The sequence below is a fragment of the Nestor notabilis genome, unplaced genomic scaffold (genome assembly GCF_000696875.1).
Source record: "Nestor notabilis isolate BGI_N333 unplaced genomic scaffold, ASM69687v1 scaffold566, whole genome shotgun sequence".
Classification (NCBI taxonomy): Eukaryota; Metazoa; Chordata; class Aves; order Psittaciformes; family Psittacidae; genus Nestor; species Nestor notabilis.
Genome location: NW_009933148.1, coordinates 79,808 through 105,177, shown reverse-complemented (window position 1 = coordinate 105,177; position 25,370 = coordinate 79,808). Strand labels below are relative to the sequence as shown.

Sequence of the window (25,370 nt, the reverse complement as noted above, 5' to 3'; positions counted from 1 at the left end):
TAAGGCATTTAAGTTAGGACCAAGTTTAGTCCAAGCTCCTTGGACTAAAGAAGAAACCTGCAAGGAGACTTAAGCATGGCAGTGCTTTATTTAACTTAAGATAGGAAATGATAATCATTAAAATGTCCCTGCTTGTGTTCAGGGACAGATGTGCTAGTGAGGTGCCAGTAACTTCAAAATCAACATGCCATGTAAGCAGCAGGTACAGTTCTTTGTAAAACATGTTTTTCTCTAGGGGTGGGAGAGAAACAAAAGATTCCTTTTCCTAAATATCCTGCATGATTCCTTTCCTTAAATATCCTGTAAGCTACAAGCCTTATTTCAGGTAAAGCAAGATAAAACCTGATGAGAAGGATGTAAAGGATTTGCCAAACAGCAATTACAAGACTTGAAATACCCAATTTGACTCAGGTTCAGATGACCTTAGAACCCGTGAGCATTAAATCATCTGAAATCCAATTTTGCTGCAGATCTGTGATACACTTCAAAGATCAGATGTAGTAAATTCAGTGTACATGCCTGCTTTTCTCCAATTTATTAGCATCATAGTTAAAATGACTATTTCGTTTGCTGTGCTCTTGTCCTACTTTCCACTATATTAAGACAGTGTTGCTTACTGGTAATTTTTCTTATCCTTACGTATAGCTAACTTCTCTCTTTCCTGTTCTACAGACTGTGTTTGCAATCCTGTCCTTTCATGTGTTCCATCCCTGGGCCTAAGAGACTAATTAAATTCTTCATAAGGAACTTTCTTTTGCACAGCATATATGCAAGATGTTTGTTTAGTCACTAAGTTCAAGCAGGAATAATCTTTGAAGTCATCTATCCTTTTTTTTCCTTTTCATCCTCTGCCTGCTTGATATTGGGACCTACTTTTCTAAATGCAGGGGAGGAATTTGCATCTGCTAGGTTAACTGTGTGTGTGAAGTACACACTGGGACATTCAGATCTCATTTAAGTATTTTATGCCAAACCCGGGCTGGATGTTTCCTCCTGACAAGAAGACATTTGCAGATGAAAAGGTCTCTGGTGCTCAAGGTGTACGTGCACATTGTGACAAAGCTGCACTGGAGGACATGAGCTGTAATTAAAGCTGAATTATGGTACAATCTGATATCAAAATTAGTGGCCCAAATGCTGAGGAATGCTGAACAACTGTTAATTAATCAAACTCCCACTATATCAGTGTAATGCATTCAGCATCTCAGAATTCAATCTAATTTAATTGTGCCTATCTTCATCTAAGATAAAAGTTAATTTCCCTATGGTCTTGAGTGCTGTTTTCCAACCTGTTGCTTGCAAGCCTTTGTATGATCTCCAGGAATGATTCAAGGGCCCACACATGTCAATTGAAACTACAGAAGTCTGAGAACACTAAAATCAGTCCAAAATCTGGAAAGTTTTGATGGAACCACAGTGAGCAAGACATTGAAAATCACTGACCTAGAGAAAACCACAGAGGCAGATGACTCGCAGAGGACTTCTCTGGGCATTATCCAACACACAGAGACTTGGCATTTCAAAGGAGCTTATATTTAAGCCTCCTTTGAAAATGTCATCCTAAAACCTGACATGGGAGGGGACAAAAATCGATCTTTTTTACAGGTATGGATTAAATTGAAGTGGACCAGTTTGAAAGGAGGATTTTAAAAGGGACAGAGCTCAGAAACTGCATATATTCGTTGAAAGGGAAAACATAAGTAACATTTATTGGATTTGGAAGATTAATGAACACTTGGATGTCCCCTGTGTACAAATCACACCTCTTCAGCTCTAGACTGTGAATGACATAGGTGAGAAGCAGAGATCACAGCAAAGAGTTTTCTACACAATACAACTTCAAATGAGTTTTGAGCTTATGTCTGGAAGATCAGGAGCTAGAGCTCCTCAGAGAGTTTATTTCACTAAGAAATGAATGAATTACCTACTTAAGTTGTCAACAAATTTGCTTTTATTTAAGGAGGAAACAGTTCTGGATTTCTCATAGGGGAAGAAGATAAGGAGATGAGAGAGTGCACTGGGGTTTATTCCCAGGTTTTTAACTACATCTTTGGCTGAGACAGCAGCAATGAGAAAAAACCCTTGTTTAAAAAGCCAAGATCTCCTCTACATGAAATAATAAAACCAAAGAAATAAATTAGGTGAAGAAAAGGTGAAACTTAACTTATTCTGATCTCAAAGATGCGGCTCCTTTTGTTTGTTTTCTCTATGCTTGTTTCTTTTAGAGTAACTCTCCTGTACTCTTCTCCCTCCACATCATTTTGTACGTGAATGTGCCTTCTAGTTTACCTGCCACCCTCTGAGTCTGGGTATCTTTCAGAAACTTGAAAGCATGTCTACAGGTTATAGATAAAACTTCCAAAGGAAATAAGAACTCAGTGAACATAGTAGTGGTATGGAAGTATAAAGGAAATAGTCTTAAGCAACTGTGAATCACAGCTCAAGAATAGCTTTTTCAGATGAACTGAGGTTGAGTCTCAGAGCATTTTTGATTTCCAGCACCTCGAAGAAAACAGTGCAATAAGCCATGGAGAAAAACACCCCTAGAAATAAGAAGACACTTGGTTCAAGAACAACTTGGACTCCTCCTTCCCTAAGAGACAGACTAGCAAGTGTTGGCCATGGTGACAATGATGGAAAATGAAAAAGAAACTTCTTTATGTATATATTTTGGGAAAGTGTTAAGCATCCAAATTTCACATAGCACATACTCTGTTTAGCCTGAACTGATACAAACAAACCAGTTTTGTTTCACGAGGCATGAACGACACTTTCTTCAAAATTCCAAAAGGGCAGGAAATTGATGTTGCTTTTTAAACATTTTTTAAGAAACATTTTTAGACACTCGATTACTCCCATTCTTTTCAACACGTTATTATTCCTGAAAATCATTCATGTGCTTCCAAGAAAATTAACCACACTTGGGTCTCAAAAAGCTCTCTTTCAGATGTTGCATGTGTTCAACTTAGCCGTTTGCTTACCTTAGATTTGTGATCTGATGTTAGCGTCTGAATCTTAATTTCCGTTTCTTTCTTCAATTCAAGACAATTATTGCCTCTAAAAAAAGGAAAATTGCAAATGTGTGCCACAAGTTAAACATCTTCCCATTCACTCAGCTCTCACTAATTAAAACGTTAATCAGAGTTGAAGTGCTGCAATGTATTGGAATGAAATGATTTCTTCTGGCAATTTATTCACAACTTACAAAATATGGTTGGATTAATGATCGTTCAATTCAAACACCACACGATTAATTCAAGATTGGCCCTGCAATTATTCTGTTGCTGAGAATATGTCAAGCATCTCCATTTATGGTACTTGGTTCCTTTTCCAGGCTTAAAATACCTTGCCAAAAGAGACCAGTTTCTGCCTAATAACTTACAGGCATATTAATTGCCTTGCCATGATTTTATCCTCTGTTTTAAAAGTAATTTTTGCTACTTCTTTTCACTTTGAGGCAGAGGAAAAGAAGTCATTTGAATAACTACCTCACAGGGCAATTTGGGCCCACTAAATGTGAATACCTACTGAGAGTGTTGGTACCCCTCTGTGAGAAAACAGAGTGAATGGGTTGCATTATCTTTGCAGACCACATCAACCCATGTAGAGGAATCCAAACTGTTAGATACCTTATATGACTTGGAAAGCAACACTCTTGAAGGTAGCCCTCACTCCTGCAGTAAGCTGAATATAGCATGGCCTTTGAGTTTGGGTATAATGAATGGGGTTGAATGCAAGTTGCAAAGTTGTCTAATACAGGAGGAGTGCATGATTCTAAAGAACAGGCTGGTAAAATGCCCGCAGAGGGCCCATGCTGATGCTCCCCTGACATGCCTGTGGGTTAGAAGACGGATGACTTCTACCTCTCACCCACAGGATTTCCTTCACTAAGCCAAATTAGATGGGTGGGATGGATGTACAGAAAAACTGCTGCATTGCAGCCACAACGGGATTTTCAATTACTATCTCACCAAAGTCAGTAATCTTTTGAAGGCTGACAAGCTCCGTCTTTACCAATGTTCTCGTTCCCTTTTTTTTTGCAGTGAAGGGTTTTTACAACGGAATACAAATTCACACATTGGAAGTCTGTTTTTTGTCTGGAATAATACAGCATGTTGAGAGGAGTCTATTCTAAAAACACTGTAATATTTTTGTGTCAGATCATCCACTGATGAGTTACACTCATTTTGGTGTAACTCCACTGAGTGCATAGAGCCACATTCATTTTATCGTCTGAAGCGGGTCCTAATAAGAACGGTTACTGCTCGACTGCAGTAACATTAATCCATGTTTGCTCTAGAAAAGGAGATCTATGAAACTCTTTAACAAGTTTAAATCCCATTTTAATATCAAAGTACTGCTGAACTTACGGAAATCAGCAGAAAATTTTATCATCAAACAGTACCAGGAAAGTCCTTACTGAAAATAGTGGCATGATGTGCCTTGTATTCCCAAGGGCCACCAGAAGGACTAGTCACTTACTTTCTGGTCACAGCAATGGAATTTTTGTAGGGTTTTCTAACACATATTTGACACTTTGGAAGTAATATAAAGGTATACAAAAAGGTTCTGACCACTGTTACCTCTGCCTGCAAAAAAAAAACCCCAAACACATGGAAAAAGTCTTTGGTTATCCATATGAATAGTTGCTATCAGAGTCTGGCTATAATTCATATATGATTTGTCACACACTATGAAAGAGAATACTTACTAGGTGAATCAAACAGATTTTATCCCAAATTAGTCTAACTGGGTCAATCACTGGACTTTTCAGAATCCCAGACATCAAACCCAGCTGATCCCTTCTCTGGAAATGCAGCTTAAGGCAACTTCCAGCCAGGCTAGACATAACAAGTTGTCCCCAGCTGTAGTCCATGGTTAAACTATTGAGTCACAGTTGGGAACAACCGACTAGGGACAGCCCAATCCAATATCACATGTCCATGCTCACACACACACACATACACTTGAATTTCTGGACAGTCCTGATAAATCAGAAGGATCTTTATGCACCTTCAACTCCATTTTGGAGTGGGAACATGAGCACATGTTTCCCCATAAGCCTCTCTGAGGTTTGTAAGCATTTGAAGCATACACCAGAAACAGCACAGGGAGCAAAGTCCTGTCCACCTGTCAGTGAATTAGCACGTGATTAAAAGATTCTACTCTGCTGAACAACATGCACCTGACATTCGTCACACCATGTGGCAGAAAGGAACCACAAAAAAGCTGCACAGCAAAATGAGAAGAGAAAATCTACCATACACCTAGATAAAGCCTCTGGTTTTCTTTCAGGAAATACCTGGCAATTTTAATATAAACGCCTTTAAAACCCATTTTATGTGTTCTGTTGCAACTTCTATTGCTTGTAAAAGTTCCACAATGATAGTCAAGGACATGGAGCATGGCCTGTACCCACTGAACCCAGGACTCTGGATGTGTCAGATCAGTTCAGTAAAGTAAAATAAAGTCTCAGTCAATGTGTTCACTTTTAAGTGTGTCCTTAAATACACCACTCGATTGGGGTGAAGAGAAGTGTGTGCATAAGAACCTTCCTGAATGGGCTTTCAGGGCTCCATATACAATGACCCTGAAGGAAGCCCTTAAACCACTTTGACAAAGAATTAACAAGTGTTTTCACAGAAAGTCTGTGCTGATACTGGATTGGATTTGGCTTTTAATCAGTTGTTCTTGTAACACTGAAGAGCCATCGGATGACTGACAGCTCTGAAGTCTATAGAAACTATGGAATCATAGTGAAGAACAGTGTTTGGTTGTGTATTGGATCTACTTCTGGAGTAGTAATTTTCAACTTTATTTTTCACTTTTTTAATAATTTAAATGATATTTTCAATGATAATTTAAAACTATCATAAAGGCTCTGGCATCCATGAGAGAAGTGTTATAAAATAGTTTAGTGTGTGGTGTCCCTGCTTATGGCAGGGGGGTTGGAACTAAATGATCTTAAGGTCCTTTCCAACCCTAACTATTCTATGATTCTATGATTCTAAAATGAGGAAAACCCACTGCAAGTAGCCAATGAAGTGATCTCAAACTGGGAATCAAATATATATACTGTCCCAATTCAGGGGTTACTCTGGAAAGCATTGTTACCCAGGGCTTTCCACTATTTACTGGACAGAGACAGCCATCACCACCTTTAACTTTCTGACACATCTTCATTTGCTGTTTTGCTAGATGGGCAGAGGCACGGGCTTCTTCTCAAGCCAACAGGAATACTGATTCCTGGTCCTTGTAGTAGGAGATTCTTAAATACCAGAGCACAGGGAAGCCTTTCTCCCTCCATGGTAATTATGGTGCAATGTCCAGGGCTTAGTTCACTGCCACTGTAGTAAATACCCTGACTCTAATTATAAATCCAGCTGTATCAATAACCTTCTGCTGTGTTACAGTCAATGGAAATTGAATCAAAGCCATATTAAATTAATTAGTCCTGTAGTTGTTCCCTCTCTGTTTGGAGAAGCAGTAATTTTCTGGAAGGAACTACTTGGATTAGAAGGATTTGGGTGCTTTACAGTTCTTTCCTGGACCAAAAACCCCCAAGAACCCAACATAAGCTTTTTTAAGAGTTTCTAAGCTTTTAATAACTTAGTAAGGAGAATTCTCCTTACCTTGTTTACTTCTGACAGTTCTATTTCTGTTGCATTGCAGGTTTATAACATGCACATCTCACATCACTGCTATTCCACATAATTTATAAAACGAGCAGCATTTGTGGGAGAATCCAGTGCCAAAGAGGCATCTGTGTTCAGTACTCAGTGAGTGAGTTGGCTGCCAGTTGTTGTTGCCAGATGACAACAATATGAAATTAAGGCTAACTATTAGCATAGCTTGATATAGAACTGACAAAAGTAACTCCTGCTTTAGGTCACAGTGTGATGGTATAAACTGCTGTCTCAATGAGATGCCAGTCAGAGGGTGAAAGGTGGAAGGAGAAACTGCTGCCCGATCACGTGACAGCAGCAAGGCAACAGCAGGTCCTGCTACACAATTCCAAATGGGATTGTGAGAGAGACATTTTATTAAAGTCACCAGTATCTTCCAGGAACTCTTCTAGAACATAAATTGTCCCAGGCCATCAGCTGCTGCAAACCAAAACAGCTTCACTCAAGGCAAAGGAAAGCTTATCCCAGCTTGAGGATCTGAAGGGGTTTTATTTGTTAAAAAGAAACTCCAACTTGACAGCACAGCAAAAGTCTGTTATTCTAAACCACTCAGAATTTAGAAGCCAGGTTTTCCCCAGAATCAAATCACTGCTACTTTCTGGACATTAGAGCTATTGAGGACCTTAGTCTGCTCCCACTGAACAGAACAGTGACATTCCCAGAAATAAAAATTTGAGGCAACTCCTTCTCTTTTACTTTTAAAACTTTGATAGCAGAAGACTAGGGAAAGGCAAAATGAGTACAACATTTATGCCCCACTGCTAGAACCTTCAAGCAGCTCATACTCAAGTTTGATGCAGGATGCTGGTTCAAGCTGCAATTCATTCATCTGAATGACCTGTTTATGAATGTTTTATTCCAAAGCATAGTATCTATTTTAAATCTAAAAAAAAAAAGATTAAAATAATATCTTACCCCTTCTTCTTGATTGCCTTCTCTAACATTTTCTCGTATGATACTTTTTCTTTATCATACTGTGCCACTATTTTGTCAATTTGGGTGCAGTGCAACTTCTGCATAGCGCTGTGCTCCTGGAAAACAGTAGGACCTTACAATTAGGTTGCTGGATTTTTAAGGTTTAAGTTTTCTTACAGTGTAAAAATATCAGTGTACGAACAGGTAACTTTGACAATGGAATTTAATCTGGTTTAGCCATCTGGTATTAAAGATTCCAGATATTCCACCATAAGTGCTAAAACATTCCTTCGTTTGAAAAATGAAAATCTGTAGTGGACTCTAAAAAATATGGTAAACCTTAAACCAGAAGAATGATAGGAAAAAATATTGATCTTTGTGAATAAATGTCCATTTAAGTGCAATGTAAAAAATCAGATTTACAAGCTTAGGTTATATCAAGGTTTCTGAATGCAGAGAACAAAACTCAACCCCATTCCCCCTTCCTCTGCATAGCTCATACTCAATATAGTGCTAGCCCCTTGGCCACTGCAAATCAAATAGATCTAAGTCCAAACATTAGTTAAAAATCAAATCATTAACAACGGACATTCTGGAGATCTGGCCTGCAGCCCCTAATGACAGCAGCAATAGTACTGAGAAATTCCACCTTGTTCCAGAGCACCTCCCTTTGCAAGTGATAGTAAGCTGTGCAATATGATTTTCAACTATGCATGCAGACCAACAACCACTGCCCCCTGTTTTCTCCTGCCCCCCAAACAACAGATCACAAGCTGAGATACTGGACATACACGGCTACCTGTGGAGTATCATACAGCAATGCTAACCTGCTGCCTCTACTATAGTTACGTGACTTCCATCAGTGAAGTTTACCTATTAAAGGGGAGGAAAAAGCTTTTCCCTATGATGAAAAGGTGAATGCACGTTACACACCTGGGTCTAGCATAGACAGTTCCTTTCCCATTACAAGACTGCCAGAAACAACACACCTAGTACTTACATGCTGACTTCATTATTGAACTTGACTTCATATTCTGCTTTATCAGAACAGCTACTCATAATTATGGAAATATTTAACTACCACAGAGAGCATTAAATATTGAATTTACATTACAATAGGAAGTTGTTTGTTAACTTTATTAATATCCAACTGCTCCACATTTTATCTAATTGTAACAAAAAGCCTTGCATTAATTAATATGGCCTCTTCCAGGACTTTCTGTTTTGTTTTATAGCTCATTTTGCATTTATTTTACCCACACTATTCTACTGTTCTTTGTTATTATTTCTATACACCTGTGGTTTGCACTATCACTGTTTCTTCCTCTAGAAATACTGAAGACTTTTACATTCACTTTTACCATAACATTAATACAAATGTTGCGATGCTTTAAAAAATCTAGTCCTGGGCTGTACCTGAGCACTCCAACATCTGCCAAGCACTTCCCTGGGGAATGTGTACAGCTTCCCAATGTATTTAGAATAGGGAACTGATTTTTCCGTTCTACAGAGGATTTAAAGGGAAACAAATAGACTCCATCAACAGTAAAACATGTCAGCTCCAGCAGGGAGTATTTACACTGACTAACCAGGTAGGAAAAAATATGGATAGTGAAAAGAATGGCATAAGCTTGACAGCACCAGCTAGGTACAGGTGAAGTGACTAAGAATATCTTGCGAACTACCCACTCTCCCCTAGATGAGCAGAACAATACAATGCTTGCTATAAAAGACTAAGCGCAAACAATGCAAAGCACGAGACATCTGCCCACTCATGTAACACTCCTCCACAATCTGGGAGGGCACAGCACACAGAGCTAGAATCCCTGCTTTTCCCTCAGGACAACCATAATTTAAGCTTCTCTCTCTATCACAAACTCACTGTAATCTTTGGCAGACTCCGCTCTACTGCTACTTACTGCTTATACACAACTCTACCTTTTATGTGAAACAGATATATTGTGGACCATATCCCCCTCATTTCCCTCCCTCGTCCTCCTCCCCATTCAGTTAATGGAACATGCATTTCTTTGTACGCAATACAAACAGATCTGGAAGAGGAAGATGGGCTATTAACAACCTCCACGTGAAAGGCACAAGTAGTACTTAGACGTCAACTCCCTGCCAGAGGTCCCTTGAGTTCTATGACCTTCAGTCCTTGGAACACTATTTAAAATATAGTGATGCTATATAAGTTATATATTTATTAGTTATATATATATAAAACTGTTGGGTTTATATATATATCAGCTGATGTGAGTTTGATTTTCTGTCTCTGCTCAAAGGAAAACACATTACAGCCAGGTGCTGCACCCAAACTTCTATCAAGATTCTAAGAAATACTAATGGTTTTGTAGCATCTTATAACACCCTCAGTATATTTTGTTTTCAGGGTCCTTGTCCCTTAAACAATGACAGCATTATAGATGATGGAAAAGAACATTATAAGAGAACACAATCCATATGTGGGCCAGCAGTTTCAAACTCCTGGCAGCAGCTACATGATCACGATGACATCTGTCACGCAGACAGAATCCCAGGGGCCTGGCCTTCCTTTCTGGTACCAGCTTCTCAGAACCCACTAATCCTTGTGGCACCTCGATAACCTCAGGCAGTAAGATAATGCTGACAGTTGTTGCTTTACACATAATGTTTTTTCCAAATTCCCTTTGTGAATGTGAGGATTCTTGAGAAAGCTCACCGATTTCTTTACATGGACACTTACTTGTGTTTTATTTCTTGCTGTCCCAGCCAATAGGACCAGCTTTGCTCACTGTCCAACAGATGACAAAGAATTTGCCTTAGGACTTACTACACAGATTTACATACAATCCTTGCAACATCCAAAACACTGTATTTCTCACGGTATCATCAAAGAAATCTGTGTTAGCTTCCCACTCCTTGGCTTTTTTCCCTCTTTTTAAAGAATTATGTCCCACATTTTCTACATATCTGGCAAACCTCCACTGTTCTCTCATGGTGACCTGTCTCATTCCAGATTCAGAATGCCCTCTTAAGTGAAACTACTTCACAATGCAAGCAAATGGGCTGAGGTTTGGATGACGTTCTTTGCTCATAAGAGGAATCACCTATTCTGCTGCAATCCCTACAGCAGCACAATGCTATCTCAGTTGTATTCTTCCTGACTTACCTTTTCCGAGACCAAACCAGCTTGGAGAATATTCACTCTCCCTTCTTCAACTCCCTCTGTCTTTATAGCCAGGCCACAAACTAAGCAGAGTATCTGGTTCAAAAACTAGAGGCAGCAGCTCTGTTGCAGAACTGATCAGGTTCTTTTGACCAGATATAAGGAAGACATTTTTTACAATGAGGGTGGTGAAACACTGGCAGAGGTGGTCCAAGGAGGTGGCAGATACTCCATCCCTGCAAACATCTAAAGTCAGGCTGGACCTGACTAGTTGAAGATGTCCCTGAGGAATTGGACTGGATGACCTTTAAAGGTGCCTTCCACCCAAAGGCCTAAAAACAGTGGCCTTTCTGCCAATCTAATGGTTTCTACCCTAATGAGACTAGGTGGTTTATTTTTCCCAAAAAAAAAACCCTGGGAAGAGGAACAGTGATGATTGTTCCTCCACCTGCCCAAGTATCCTTCTCTTAGAAGTATGGATTAATAACAAATCCATCATAAATTGAATTCATAGTGTGTGATGTGTCTCCGTGTGGGTGTATACAGGGTATTACAGTTGTAAGGAGCTATGCCATGTAGGAAAAACATGTTGATGATAATATGCAGAGGGATGTCAGGAGAATGTTATTGTGGCTGCTAGAATCAAAATGGCTGAAACACTGAACAGAGGAAATAAAAAGAAAGATAGCATCAAAGGAATACACAGAGAGTGCTGAATTCTCAGAAGTCTGGAACCAGTTCAGAAATGTGGTATTTGTAACAGTCCTATACCTTGACAATAGAGACATTGATGTGTTTGCATAGAGAGCACCCAACCCCTGCCAGCCAGCATTGCAGTGGAGCTGCTAACACTCCTCTACATTGAGTTGATGCAGTCAGAAAAAGGGACCCTTACTGCTGTTGTCTTCCTTAGGTAGCTCTGCCCAGGGCTACCAGATTAGCTCCTACACTGCTTACATCAGAGCTCCATCCTCTTAACCTGCTCTCTCTTCCACACTCCCATGCTCTTTTCCCAAGTAACAAGTGATAGCACAAAAAAGTAATGGCCTCAAGCTGTGCCAGGGGAGGTTTAGATTGGGTAATAGGAACCATTTCTTCACCAAAAGGGTGCTCAGGCGTTGGAACAGGCTGCCCAGGGCTGTGGTGGAGTCACCGTCCCTGCAAGTGTTCACACACTGTGTAGCCAAGGCCCTTATGGGGCATGGGTTAGTGGTGGCCTTGGCAGTGTTGGAGAATGGTTTGACTTGGTGATCTTAAAGGTCTTTTCCAACCCAGCTGATTCTATGATTCATTTTTCATAACACATTTTCAAAGGCCAACTTGGATGGAAAAGTACTGGACTTTTCCTTCCTTAAACAATATGAACAATTCCCTTCTGTTTACTTATTCCTGCAGATCTCTGGAGTGCCTGTGGCTAAATGTGAGCCAGCCTATTTCTGGAACTTTTAAGTTCAGTCTGCTCAATACATAGGCTTGCTGAAGCTGATTATGGATAACTAACTGCACAGCTCTCCAGCTTCATCACAGCTGTAAAATGCATTAAACCCACTGATGAGTACACCAAGTACTTCCTAAAGTCATCTGTGAGCTTATATGGCCAAGCTTCTGCTCAGACTCTCCTCTCCAAACTCAAGAAGTTGCCCTTTAGCAAGGCATGCTCTAGACAGGCACTTTCTTGTTAGGACAGACTTGCACTCTGTACTTAAGACCAGCAGGACACAGGCTGGCTCTGATCTAAAATAGCTGTGCTTGAGCTAATGCTGAAAGCCCTTCTGAGTGCACAGCACTTTCAGATTGTGGCTGGCAATTTTTTCCTCAGCTTAGAGGAAGCAAGTGCAAGCCTGAAGACATGGATTGGTTTTTTTTAACAGTAGCAAGTGTAGTCTTGGGTAAGATACCTTTAATACTACTGTGGGTCACAGATACCAAGGACACAGATCACCGAGTATGGCTGTTTTCTATGTAACCATGGTACCATTTTCATTTCCTAAGAGTTGCTATAGCAAACTGCTAAGTGTTGTCCAATGAGTAAGAAAGTAGTGTCTATAAATACGAAGCCCCTAAAGATCAACCCTGTGAAGGTCTGGAAACTGTCCATGCCCAGAAGTGTGGACAACAGACACTTTTTCTTGAGCATGGGCTCTGCACACAACACTAAAATGGAGAAATTGCTCATTTCCTTCCGCACAGGGTCAGTAAGGAGTCTGAATTGTAACTATTTAATTCCACCTTTAATACAAGGAGCCCCCAAAATGCCAATTATTTTACATAATTTCTTCATACTTCATTGTACAGACAGAGTCCTACACCCAGTCATGAAAATAAACACAGACTGGTAGTAAAAATGCCCAAGCAACTACATTACATCAGCTCTGTAATCAAACCTGCAACCAAAGAGAGCAAGGACTAACCGCCCCAAAAGCCCAGAATGGATTTGTATGCATCGCTAAAATTGAGAACTTAAGATCCTTTCATAACCTGTTATGCCTCTTTCTGTAACAAGAGTAATGCTTTTCTAATGATAAAGGGCAGGAGAAAATTGGCTGTGATTTTCTAATGTAAAGCATATTTATGATAGTGTTGTATGTATTTGGGACATCACTGCCGGCAGCACCAAGCAAAAAGCTGACTCTCAAGTGGTTAGCATGGATGTAATGTGAGGAAGAACAGAGCATTTCATTTTTCAGTTACACATTCCAGTTCTCTTCATTGATTTTGCAGTTTCTCCAGTGCACGCTCTCACACCATTACTGCCTTTCCTTCCAAGCTGCCTGTCAATATGTCATGCAAGAGGGAACTAGATAAAATCATTACCTGAGAAAGGTGAGCTTTGGATGCTTTTATGGGTCAAACAAATGTGCACTGAAACTTAGGGAGACATATAAAGGGTTGCTAAAGGGAAAATTTGCTCACTGGAGCATATTTCAGTACATTTACAACACATATGCCTTTCTTGGTAGTCCAACTACTGTTCCTTAGTTTTTCCCCTCCAATTTAATTAGGATCTGTCTGTGCTAGTGAGCACTGTAACTTTTGTCAATTAGAGTGTGTTGCTCAGAGAGCTTGTAACGAGCATACCTTTGCATGTTTCTTCTTTAAGGCATTCAGCTCTTTCTGTTGTTTCTTTAAATGCTTTATATAAGCCTACAAAAAGAAAAGTTAGATCATTTTTTCTGTGGTCATATTGATTTTAACCAGATAAAATCCTGACTACAATGAGGAACACAGCTTGAAAAGCTTGTGTCCATATTTACCTTCATTTGCTTTAAATCCTCTATCTTCACTTGAGGAATAAGGTCTATACCTGGGAAGGAATTGATAAAGTTCATACACATTAGTGTATCTGATACTTTTGAGTTTTACCATAGAAACCTACATTTATGTTAGTAATTAATGTCTTTCACCATATAAAAATAATCACAGGTTAATGAGAAAATAAAGATATAGCTAAGATGCAGTTAATTGCGATTTCAAATGAACTACTCAATCAATTGCCTTGTGAAAAAAGAAACTAATCAACGAGTGTATTTTAACCTCTTACAGTTCTGGGCTAAAGTGTCAAAACACTGCAACCTAAGAACTGCAATAGCTCCTTTTCTGAAAGCACAGCAAACCGTTTATGTACATTAAAACTGAACCATGCAGTTTCAGAACTGTGGTCCATAGCTGAAGCTTGCTCTGGCACCACTCATTTGAGGGCGAAAGCTTCTTGGGTAAGGTTCTACATCGCTGCATAAGGTGTTAACTGAGGTTAGGTATCCTTCTCCTCAATTTAAACCACAAAAACTGTAAGAGTGAAGCTTTACCTGCAGCCTGTATGTTAAAATGGAGGTAAAACTTGCATTTTGGTTAATACCAGGCTATGAGAAAAAGCACCACAGTACACCTCAAGACTAAAGCAGAGTTAAAAATGGAGGAGAAACACAAAACCATAAGTGAAAATACTAACAAGAATTCAATACAACAAGCAAATCTATCATACAAGACTAAGTACTATTTAAGTGAATGAAAATACATTTTGATCACCTTAACTGCAATGCAAACAAAACCCAGTCTCATTTTATGTTTATGCTTTAATAAATGTTTTGTGACATATTATGTTTCTTTAAGCTACTATGCAAATCCTACATGGAATGATTAATAAAAATGTCAATACAATGCCATAAGAGTTGTAATACGTAGGCTTTTTCTGAGTTTTTACACAAAAATGGTCCCCTGCACATAAATATACTACAAACATATTTAGTTAACTGCTCTTAATCTCTTCATCAGGGATTCCAGTGACAGGACATGAGGTAATGGGTCCAAACTGAAACAGGGGAAGTTCAGGTTGGATATAAGGCAGAAGTTCTTTACTGTGAGGGTGCTGAGGCACTGGCTCAGGGTGCCCAGAGAAGTGGTAAATGCTCCATCCCTGGCAGTGTTCAAGGCCAGGTCGGACAGAGCCTTGGGTGACATGGTCTAGTGTGAGGGGTTTCTGCCCATGGCAGGGGGGTTGGAACTGGATGATCTTAAGGTCCTTTCCAACCCAAACATTCTGTAAGTCTATGATAATACTACCTGTGGGCTATAAGATTTCCCCTGACTTGAAAAGGACTTTCTGCCTTTTAAGGTGAATTTAACTGGACAAGATTCAGATGCTGTAAAAGAAAAAGAAAGGGGGAAGGGAGATAAGTAATCTCCTTAGGGAACACAGGGTTTTTTATTGTCTTAGAAGCATAAGATTCTGCTCAATTATATGGTATTAACATTAGTCTAGTAAATGAGACTGGAACAGATTTAGGCACAGATATAGGGTGAAGTTTTCAAAACCACAAATTACTTAACTATTACTGAAAGTCAGAGATACTCTGTTCACTTGAAAGCCTTCCCCAGACACCCTATCTTGCTGGATATATATTTTCTAATAGCAAGGTGAGTTGTACAATGTAACATGGGAGAATTATCCAGATCTTAAAAGATCACAGATAGAAATAATGCAAAATAAGGATTGTGACACAGGATATAAAAATGACTGCCTCTGTTTTAACATGCAAGAATATGGATAAAAATGGTTGCAGACAAGAATGCCTAAGTACTGAAATCTCAGTTTAAGACCAGGGCTGCATTAGGTATGCTGTGCTCTAAACAAACTTCCTCAGGATTTTATTTTAAATGCAGACTCATTTACTTTGTTCACCAGGTCTGACTCCATGGCAACAAGAAATTACTCGCCAACCCCAGCAAATTTTGTGCTTAATTAATGCACAACAGAACCAATACTTGTGCATCTCTTGGTGATGATATATGAAAAATGAAAACACCTCAGTGCATAAAATAATCTGGGTTTTACACTAGGGAAGGACTTTGAAAGAGTTCAGGTGCCAGAGATGACCTGTTTTATTGTCAAAAGTGACTCCAGAGAAATGGACCTTATTTCTCATGAGGACCCTTCACATCTGTGTATTCAGCCATGTCTGCTTAAGTTTAAGAACAAGAGCAGTCAGTGCTCCTTTTCCCTCCTAGCAATACCTCTGGGCCAAGGTGGATGAAAAGAGAGTGAACCAGATTCTGATTCCTGTGGGCCATTAATATTTATTGTGTTTCATTCAGCTGTACAAATCTGTTTTCTCACTTAACCTTCATTACCTGTGATGATGTGAGAAACAAATAATCCCATTTGACTCTATAAGATGATTTTGTAGAGTGAATGGTGGATAGTGAGGAAAAATACTTATTCACTTATAAATGAGCACATTTAATATGGATAGTTTTTACAATAAACATGCCATTTCCATAATCACTATTCAGAGTAACACCACACATTGAAAACATTCCTAATTGTTGGGAAATCCCTACAGAATCCAATGAATTCTAAATACCTTTAATTACTTAAATCTGCAACTCTGCCAAGGGAATGTGGAGGGAGAAAAAAAAGCAGAAGAGTTTCCGTGGTGTATGCTAGAAAATAGTCATTCCTGGTGGCATTCTTCCAGCAGATCTTTAGTGAACTACTCCCCGAGTGGAGGTTACTACTATTGGAGGTGGGTATGCATCTACATCAAGAGGTCACTTAGTAAAATAATACAGTATTGGCTTTATACAGCCTTTTTAAGTAATATAAAAAATGTATTTGCAATTAAAGATCGCACTCAATTGCAATTAAAGATCACACTCAATGGCAAAAGAAATTACCTTCCACAAGGGTAAGAATGAATACAACTGCAAAACTAAAACTGAGTAACGAGTAACTTCTCTGTGACTTTCCGAATTACTTCAGGACTGAGGTGATTTTCATCTACCTTTCTTAGCATCGGTCCCAGACCCAAAGCCTGCGGTGGTACTTGGTCGAAGTTCAGAGCTACTCTGAGGTGTTACGTTGGCTTTGGCATTATTGGCTTTTCCTTTTCTATCATTCTTCGAAGTGTCATTTGGTACATCAGCTATATCACTCTGAAAGAAACAGTCACATCATAATAAATTACTTGGGTTTTTACCTCTAGTGTAAAAGCTGGAGTATGGGAAATTCCTGCACTTGCTTACGTTAAACATAGTTAAGAAAAGCTACAACATAGTTTCAAACAACACTATACTGAGTAAGTATTTGTAACCTATTTTAAATGCTAACTACTAAAATATGACTTTCTCATGTCTTAAAATATCTGCTTCTAAGGGATGTGTTAGTATGATCCCTGAAAAGTCAGTTAGTGAATGGTATTTCAGTACATGTAAACATGAGCCAAAGTACTTCAGAGAAGGACAAAAGGTCTTCTATTTAAAAATGAGAAATGACAAGGTAACATGCATCGATTTAAGAAGGACCAGTTTACTTTAAAAGAAGAACATAACGTGAACACAAATGGGCTGTTTGTCATTAAGTTCTATTTACCGTCTCAATACCCATCGCTCTCATTTGGTCTGCTCTTTTTTCTGTGATAGACAAAAATTTCTTTGGATCTGATAAAGCATCCACAATATCTGTAAGAAAAAAATAATTGACTTTTTACGATCCTCAGAGGCATTTGGAAATTAACCTTTTACAAAAGCTTTATTCTACCCCTGTTATGATCCATGGCTTGCAACAACAGTCGAACTTGCCATAGTGAACTTGGCAGGACTGAAAGCACTTGTCACCACAATGCTTGAACACACAAGGAACACAAATGAGTTTATAATGCACCAAGGAGTGGCATTAATCCAGGTACCTTATTTAAGAACAACACAATGACTCCATCAGACCAAGCTTACCCTCACTTACTCCCAGTTGATGACACTAGAATTTAAGACCAGAATGGGACCTCCTGAGCCACAGAGCACTAACAACTTTATCTCCTGGTTATTCGAGGGGGTGCTGACTGACTTGGGACTGCAGGGAATTGTAGGAAATGCCATTATATTTCCTAGCTAAACATCAGTTTCAGATGGGTGGTTAAAGCAACTGGGGAGATCTGTTTTCACTTGCCTTTGTGATGCTCCATATCGGCAACATGACAGGCTGTGAAATGGCTCTTCTATGAACCATAATGACCAGTATTTGAACCTTGCATGTGACACAGGACCACTAGTGGTATCATAGCACTACCCAGCATTGGAAACCACAGAGATAATTGAATCTGGTTTCTATATGCAGTGAAAAATGTGCAAGCATAGGTTTAAAGGTAGACAGACACATGAATATTTACTTGCATATTGAATAATCCCTTTCCATAGTTAATTTCAACAGGAAATGAATTACAAAAATGGCAAAGGAGGCCCTCCACTGCAAGAAATGATTTTACAAATCAAAGTGAGTCAGCACTGACAGCAGTGATCTGTTTTGATGATCCCTCTGAAACTCTAACTTTAGTATTATGGAGAAAGGGGTCACTGGTCTCAGTTAACAAGCCTTCCTTGACAGAGCAGTAATTTAAGAAAGGAAGTTTGAATGCTGCAGACTGATTGACTCATCATCCGCTACAAACTACTGTCATTTAATTAACTCAGGTTTGTGTCATGACTGGCAGGAGGTCCATGGACAAGGCTCCACTTGCAGGAAGCTGTTTCTTTGAAAGGCTTGATTTTTGGCTGCTTATGAGCAAAAGATAAATGCTTTTATACTCTTCTATTCTAGCTGGTTGCACCAGCGGATTTCTGCAGTGTCAGTTCTGACATTCATGGTTTTAATCATCATTTGAATTTTGCTCATGTTTCATATCATCTCTTCAGCCATCTTCCAAATGCAGTTACAATAATGCAAAGCAGAAAAGCTGCTCCACTGACCAGGTGTGAAAAATATCCCACCTGTCGAAGCTTTGGGAAGAAACTTTCTATCCTTGTGCAAACCACGGGTTAGAATATATCATCTTCCTTCCAACTTAAGATGTTCTATAAATGTTCCTCTGAAGTCACTGGATGCATTTCTCAAGCAAAAAAAAGCACAGACAGGGCTCCCATTCCAACAAAAGCTGCACTAAATACATAGCATTACCCTTGACAGCTCTGTTTATCTACACAAATAGGTTGTCTCCAATAACTGTCGTGACTCAATGTCTTCTGAAACTTCCTTCAGATACACAAAATCTGTGTAGGAGTTATTTTCAGCCACAACAATGGCACTGCAGCTCAGTGCTATCTGTTTCCCTTTTCCCTAACTTAGTAAGCATGCCTTTTTGTCCTTGGCATGCACCCTTCAATGAAAATCCAGGACTACCCTGCTAACAGGATGTGTCATCTGAAAATGGAACCTGATTATCACCAGCGTCAAGGTAAAAATGACTAACATGTTTGGGAGAGCGAGACCTTTGCAAATGGCATTACTAACCGTACAAGCACATCACCAAAGGCTAAGCATTTCTACAAGGAAGATGTGACTCATTGCTGCTTTTCACATTGTCATTTGTCCTCTGCTTACGTTTTTCTTTCTCCCCATTGAGGTAAGGTGGGGGTAGGGAATAGCGTTTTGTAGAAGAATTGCAATTAAGTATGAAACTAGGAAAATCACTGGCAGAGCACATAAGAGGGCTCTAACCACTAACCTAAGCAGCCATGCTTACTTATGTACAGCTTCTATTACAGAAGCTTCTCTTTGGAGAATGCTACTTCATTTACATTAATTTGGACCAGTATTGTATTTTATTGTGAACAAAGTAGCTGATGCAAATAAACCACAAGAACGTATCAAGTTGTATGAAAAACAAAATGAGGCAACTTTTAAAGCTTGCAATACATTACCCATTCTAGCTACTATTTGGTACAAGTTTTTAAGTATTTCTCATACAGATTAAAAAAAAGAAAGAAAGAAAAAAGAAAGCAGGCAGCTACTGAATTGAGCTGTACTTTCCTACAGGTTTACTAAAACATCTACAGAGATCCTAGTGATCGCTCATAAAACAATGGGAAGTTCACTGCACATGATACGTAATTAAAAACCACATGCCAACAGAATACTAATGATTCCACCTGAGTATCCAAATTATTTGCCAGTTGTTCATCATGCTGCTGTTCTATATCAATGAGAAAAATACATAAGACACACCAAAACTATCTGGGAAGGGAGAACTATTTAATTCATTTAGTTCATGTTAACAGGGGGTCTGGTTTTTTTCCCCACATTGTATGATAACTAGTTCTCTCATTCACAACTAGTGAATAATAAGCTACAACAACTAGTTCTCTCATTCTAGTAGCATTTTAATCTAATGGTACTGTTACTCATGGGTAGTATGCTTTTGTATGTCCTCACCTCTACCAGATGAACCATCTGTAGAAATGCTGACAGTTGATCTACAGAGCATCCAGTGTAGACCAACCAGTGCTCAACCGCACACAATTTGCAAGTTCTAAACTGGTGTTCAAATTCTCTTTGAAAAACAACTCTTTCACTTCTGAATTTGTATAATGTAGTTTAAAAAAAAAAGTAAAAGATATTTCTTCCCTCTGTGATCAGCCCACTCAGGGGCTTGAGCCACATCAAACTCTGCTAAGTTTTAATTCTACTCTTAGAAAAAGTGTGGTATCATTGAGAAAAACATCAATCCCAAATCAGAAGCATGTCCTTAATTTAGAAAATATTTTAACTGAGTCATTTACTGTCAAAAGCTTAAGGTCAGGGAAGAATTAAAGCACATGCTTAAATGTGTCCCTAAGATTCATGGTTCAATTACTGCCTCCAGAATCTCAAGCTTAAGCACAAGCTTACATTTATCTTGAGTCCCTGAAGTTAAATACTGTAGGTGAAAACATCTGCGTAAAGGCATGGTAATGTTCCAGGACTGTAGCAAAAACTTGCCAGTAACCGAGATTTAAGGTATGAATAACACAAGTGCTTCTGTAAATACTGTTACTTGAGTCTAGGCCTGTTCCAGCTTTTCAAAAGCCTGGATAAATGCCAGCAAACACAGACTTGAAGACACACAGATACCTTAGGTTAGCTGTCTCTTTCTGCAGTTTGTACTATGGAAATGACACCCAAGAGAAGTAACAGTAATTCTGCATAGGCAGCAGGTTTGAAATCATTTTTGCAAAGAGCAAAACATCATTTTTATCAATAATGTTTCACCAATCAGCTCTAAGGTGAACTTCTGCTGCAGTCAGAGCACTAACATTTAGCACAATTTCTATTTCACAGTTTTAAATGGTTTACACACTGTGTAACATACAAGTGAATTTCACCTGCAGTGAAGGAAACATTTCCCAGAGAGACAGCCTTGGGGTGAACTTACCCATGACACTCATTTACGTGGTGTAATGATTATTCTCAGTTGTTCATTCCTATACACATGTGGCAATTTGCCACTGCTCAGAATAAATGACCATGGCCCTGCCAACCTGATCATGGAAATGGCTCACATTAAAAATGCCTTTCCTGAAAACCCAAAAGTAATTAAACCACTAAAATCACCTAAAATTGGGGAAGAAAAATGCAGAAAGGTTTCGGATGCTACATTATTTCCCTGTCCATTTTTAACAATACATCAATATTTGCAAGAATACAAAAGTTGTTTTGTTTGAAAAAACACGTCTAGATTCTGCATCAATTCTTCATACCTATAGGACAAACAATATAGCTAAAGTACATATTAACCTTACAAATATTTAACACTGAGGCAGACATTTGAACACTGAAAGCTCATTTCTTAACTAAATATGTAGGGTTTCCAAGGATCTTTCCAATCCTCCAGCACTGTGTATCTGCTTCCGGCTGGCATACTGACACCACAGTACTTCAGTACTGCCACACCAACACGCAAGCTCTGCAGCACACTGAGATTACAGGTTTATCTCACCTCCAAAACCATCAGGCACATATGTTTTAAGCACAATGTTGCAGAAAACCGTTGGAAGAGAGAGTGGTTTGTTGCCCTCGTTCCGAAGGGAAATGTGTCTGTAACCCGCTTGCAGACCATCCAGAGGCAGGATCCTCTGACCGATCAACTTATTATTGTCATCATACACTGCTATTCTCAGGACAGCGAGATCAGGGAGAATAACCTGGAAATCCATAAAATGAAGGAATTCAATGACTTTAATACAGTATCACCCTCCCCACCTCCCATGTTTGAACCTTTCATTTTGCATGCCAGAAATAGACTACCATCCCTGTAAGATAATGTCATTCCCTGCAAACCGCACACTTTGAGATGAGCATTTCCTAGAAAAGCTTTATTTCCACCCTAAATAATGGGTAGATTTCAGAATATGCAAATCCTGCAGCTTACAGTTACACTAGCTAAATATTTTGCATATTTATTTTTCATTACCGAGGACTGGTAACATCAATAAGGCAGTAAATGCTACATGGGAAATGACAGCTACAGTAGCAATTGAAGGGTAGATAGTGCTGAATCAGGAAGAATTATGACAGAAAGATGGGATTTGGGATGTATCCAAAAGGGCAATGAAGAACAGAAGGAGTGCAAGCACAAGCGGATGGAGCTGTATGCTGAACTATGGGTTCTGCAAAGGGGAAAAGCAGACCCAGAGGGCAGGACAGGGTGACAGACCTGCTGAAATGGTGTGTGGCCAGCAGAAGTGGGTGTGCTGTACTCATGACACGAAGGGTACACGGTATGTATGGTGGGCAGGGATGCTGCCAGTTATCTGCATGTCAGTCCCTAATCTGGACTGAATAAAGCAGTAACAAAAAAAATCCTGCCTTCCTGGAACAAAGGTGCTGCCTTTGTGCACAGAGCAGTGAGGAGAAGATGGGGCTTTGAGTAACCTGGTCTAGTGGAAGGTGTCCCTGCCCAGTGCAACTAGGTGATCTTTAAGGTCCCTTCCAACCCCAACCATTCTGTGATTGTGTGTGATTCTACAGCCTGAGAGATGCAACTTCTCTGCCAGCCTGCCTCGACTGTATGCTGGGAAAGGTCTTCTCACTCCTTCCTTACCTGACTATTCATCAGCGCTTATGGGACAACAGGGAAGACCTATGTAAACTGTGTCTACTATCTCCCTTAGACTGTCCTCCTTCCACTTTCATTTACAGTCTTAGAGGGCATAAAATAAATTATACTTTTGGTCTCCAAACCTACCTGAGCTGTTCACAGATCTCCTGCTCTACTTGAGCAGGATACTCAGCACTCCCAGCACAGGTTACCACCGGCACTCAACCTGTCCTCCCTCTTACACAACAGAGTGACAACACAGAACTTGGCTTACAATGACTGAAGCTTAATTTTAATTAAAATAAAGCAAGAAAACATGACAGAAGAACAATCAAACATGTTACTTGAGAACAACTGTGTAGGATCGAACATCAGCTTGAGAACACCATAACCCAAACAGGGCAGGGAAGATGTCTCCTCCACAGGCCACAGATCAGCACATCTTTCATTATATGATGGCCTCAGATATAGATTTGCTAAGGAGCAGGAGTAATTATTATTCCCTCTCCATTAATCTATTCTGTGGTATCCTGGTAAGAACTTCCACCCTCATGACATTTTAAGCACCATCCACCCCATGCCTCCATTTCCTCCAACTAGAGGAACTGTTCCTGTTGTGTTTATGCCACTCATCTGCTTGGTCATCAATGCATGTCTTGATTACAATACTAAGCCTGATGTGATACAGGCCTGAGATGAAGAAAAATAGTGTCTTGGCTGATCTGCACTATGAGTTGAGAATGAGTTCAGGAGAAGGTGTGACTATGTAATTTTTCATTGCTGAGCAGAGAAGAAAGTCTGCGGAGTACCGGCATCAGGCACTGTACCCATGCCAAGATATACAGGTAGGCTGAAGCTGTGTGCACCCTGTAGCTTATGGGCCTTTTGATTTAAGAAATCAGAAAGCAGCAGATGGTGGCCATATGGTCAGCAAACCATGGGCACCACGACTGCCTGGCATTGTACCTAAGCATCTTCCCTGTGCCTCCTCATATACAGAGAAAAGCACTTGAAGTCACATTCAACCCAAAATACGTTTGAGTTCAGAAAAACCTCTCATATTAGTATACCCAAGAGTGAAGTGTTATCACCATTAGGACAAAGTCTGTCACTCTGGAATAGTGACACAATTCCAAAATAGAAGAGCAACAATCTTGTATGACAACAAAACAAGTACAAGGAGAACAGACATTATCAAAGATAGCACTGCTAACACATGTGGTCTGGATGGAACTCCAGCTGACAGAAAAAAATTGGAGTTCAAAAAAAACAGTGTATCATAAAGACTGAGAGATAAAAACTGAACATAGACAACTGGTCTCTCTCTTTAAATCCCTCATACCAAGAAAAAAAGGTTTGTTTTTATTTTGATATTGGAAAAAAGAAAAATAAAAAGAAAAAGGTACACGATGCACATGGACTACTGAAGGAGGGAGCTGGCAACACACCTGAGGAACACAGCACCCTTCCAACTTTTCCATGTAATAACATTGACCTTAGCTTTGGATGCAGCATCTCACCTGCCCTCTGGGCTGAAGGAACAGTGCAAGATAGCAGCCACTGCCAGGGCAGGGAAGAAGAAATCTCCAAGGAATGATGGTGTCCACCAGTGGGGGCTCATTCTGAGCGGACTGCATACCTTGAACACAGGCATGGCCACCGAGGAGGTGGCTACCTCCAAGTGGGAGGAGGAAGCAAAGGGGAGGGAAAAGCCAAACAGAAAAAAACAAACAACAAAAAAAATCATGTGACAGCTACAGAGGTTATCCATTAGAAAAAGAAAACAAAGCAGAACTGAAAACAAAGGAACAAACAACCTCTTGAAAGCTTATTGCAGCTTTAGATTGTTTACTGCAGTAAACGGGACTCCTACAAACCCTTTTTCATGGGAGCAGTATTTATTCACGTAAGCAGTCAGAATGAAGCAGGGAAGAGTGGCTCAAGTGAGCAAGGATGCTGATGTGCAAAGCACAAACAGTGATTTCCAAATATCCTACCTTTCGAAATACAAATGATTCTTCATTGTAAACAGGGTTCAGACCATTGTTCATCACCATGCGTGTTCGAAACTCTTTACGTATCGTGTCCGTGGGTAAACCATACATATCCACTTCTACATACGTACCGATCTTTTTGTCTGATAAGAACTGACCTGATATTACCTGCAACATAACAGAGCAGTAAGGAAAAGCAATATAAAGTACACAGTGTTTTATGAATACTGGAAATATTGGTATTTATTTTTATGGGCAGCAGTCTGAAAACTGCTTCATACAG

General features: G+C 39.6%; 1 protein-coding gene across 4 annotated transcripts in view; it reads right to left on the bottom strand.

The window, feature by feature from the left end:
• PLCB4 (phospholipase C, beta 4) overlaps nucleotides 1–25,370 on the bottom strand; it is an 88,909-nt gene that overhangs the window by 15,516 nt on the left and 48,023 nt on the right. For all 4 annotated transcript variants that reach the window (XM_010016717.1, XM_010016716.1, XM_010016718.1 and 1 more), the window contains 8 exons: nucleotides 25,091–25,255; nucleotides 21,993–22,197; nucleotides 17,618–17,706; nucleotides 17,031–17,181; nucleotides 14,004–14,053; nucleotides 13,828–13,893; nucleotides 7,602–7,717; nucleotides 2,982–3,057 (listed from right to left, as the gene is read on the bottom strand). In XM_010016717.1, the coding sequence (XP_010015019.1) occupies nucleotides 2,982–3,057; nucleotides 7,602–7,717; nucleotides 13,828–13,893; nucleotides 14,004–14,053; nucleotides 17,031–17,181; nucleotides 17,618–17,706; nucleotides 21,993–22,197; nucleotides 25,091–25,255 (918 nt within the window). The remainder of the gene's footprint in view (nucleotides 1–2,981; nucleotides 3,058–7,601; nucleotides 7,718–13,827; nucleotides 13,894–14,003; nucleotides 14,054–17,030; nucleotides 17,182–17,617; nucleotides 17,707–21,992; nucleotides 22,198–25,090; nucleotides 25,256–25,370) is intronic.